The 1,886-nt window shown below is 52.0% G+C and overlaps 1 protein-coding gene across 1 annotated transcript; it reads left to right on the plus strand.

The window, feature by feature from the left end:
- The first annotated feature begins 763 nt into the window (after window positions 1–763).
- On the plus strand, window positions 764–1,675 carry LOC107191443. The gene has a single exon (XM_015580502.1). It carries the CDS (start codon window positions 764–766, stop codon window positions 1,673–1,675), a length of 912 nt encoding a protein of 303 aa, XP_015435988.1.
- The last annotated feature ends 211 nt before the right edge of the window (window positions 1,676–1,886 follow it).

The raw sequence follows: 1,886 nt of genomic DNA on the forward strand, positions 1-1,886 counted from the left end.
CCCGTTAAAATTCTTTGCCTGCAGAAGCCCTGCCGCGATCGAATTTCACACCCTCTGGGACTCTGGTGATTGTCTTGGTAACTTGAAATCAATATGAGGCCATTACGAGCATCAATTGGAAAGAGTCAACGCGAAGTCTGGCTTCGCTACGAAACACTTCAAGTCACTGTACACAACCTTGATTTCGTTCCGCGGCTGGAGTAGCCCTTAGTCTCCGAACACGCATGATGCATTCGTGGTTAAATTAGTCGACGGTTCCAGGCCATTGTCTCTATATTTCATCCTATCGATACTTCTTCGTTTCTCTGCCGGATAGGTGAGCTTGTACCGACAAAGATCTACGGGAATGAAAAGAGCAAGAAATCGGGGTTAACAGAATCGAGACATTGACCGATTTTTTTTTCGTTCGAATAGGCACCGTCGGAAGAAACGAAGCTAACGCTACTCCCTATGCTTGCAGGCAGGACTCGGGCGAAGGACGGAGTGAACGTGAGACGACACGGTGTCGGCAAAAAATGTGGGATTCTTGAAGGGGGGCAGGAGGAAGGGTAGAGGGAACGAGTCGAAACCAAGAGCCAGCAAGTGGAAGAGGAGGAGAAAAAGCGTGTGGTGCAGAAGAGCCGAGGAGAGGCGTGATACGGCGGAAAGAATCAATATCGGAGGAAGCAGAAGAAGAGAAGCATCTCGAAGGCAAACAGAAGTCCCGGAAAGACCGTGCGGGGGTGCGGGGCCGGAAAAGGCTTGTGAAGAAACTAAGGATTAGATGGTGGAGGTGCTCGAGAGGCGGGCTAGGGAGCCTACGGGGCCGATCAAGGCACCTCGCACCTACGCAGGGCCAGGCACCCCTGTCGATCGCTGCCGGCAAGTCGAGCTCTGGCTGCGTGTCTCTCGCGTTCTCCTCGAGGATGATCTCTTAGCCTGGAGGCTGCTCGCTTCGATCGATCGTTGTTGTTCTTATCCGCCGCGGAAGGTGGCCGACGGGGGCCAGAACTTTTCGGCGCTCGGACAGCCGCGTGTCGAGGACATTACTCGCGTGGGTGCAGCGTTCGGGAGGCTGGAGATAGAGGACGCCGCGTCACGAGAGAACCGGAAGAAGAAGAACGGCGAACGGGTGGTGGTGGTGGTAGTCGACACGGATCGCGATCAAATCGGGAACGAAACCGAAGAAACTCGGGAGGAAAGTGAAAAGGTGAAAAAAGTGAACAAGCAGGAGGAGCACGAGGAGCAGAAGGAACAGAAGGAGCAGAATAAGCCGCGTGACAAGTGGGATAAAGTGGTGCACGGCGGAGGCGTGCTTTCGAGCAGGCTAGAGGGTCGGTTGGAGCCCAGGAAGGGCTCCTGCGAAAGGAGCGAGACTGGCGAGCGCAATGTGGCAAAGCGGCGGCATGGGCGCCCATGCGGCCAACAATCCATGGATGAAATTAATGGGCATTGTTCACAAGGAGAGGAGACATCACGACTCGAGTTCCGCCGCTGCCGCCGCTTCCGGTGTTCAGGGCTCTGCGACTACTGGCAGCAACGATCGGACCCTCAATCAGTGAGTCATACTACTGCTTGCTTCATGTTCCTTGTTTACTTTTTAGCCAACTTTTGCTTCACTTTCCGCGTGCTCAAGTTTATGGATGCTGGTTCGAGTTGTTCTACGACCCGTAGGGATAGCCAGCTTTGCGATTAAATGTCAAATCTCAATAATCCCCGATGTTTTTAAAATCAACAGACACACCTGAACATGCAAGGAAAGACAATGCCTTTTGAATGAAAACCTTTAAAAGAGATTCTGTCGAGGGTAAAATATCTTTATGTATTTATCGACCTGCCGCAGATCGTTGCGTAAAATGATTTTTTACATTCCGGTATGCGGTTTATTCTTGAAAGATTTCTTAAAG

This window comes from Dufourea novaeangliae, unplaced genomic scaffold, assembly GCF_001272555.1.
Source record: "Dufourea novaeangliae isolate 0120121106 unplaced genomic scaffold, ASM127255v1 scaffold7, whole genome shotgun sequence".
NCBI classification, from domain to species: domain Eukaryota; kingdom Metazoa; phylum Arthropoda; class Insecta; order Hymenoptera; family Halictidae; genus Dufourea; species Dufourea novaeangliae.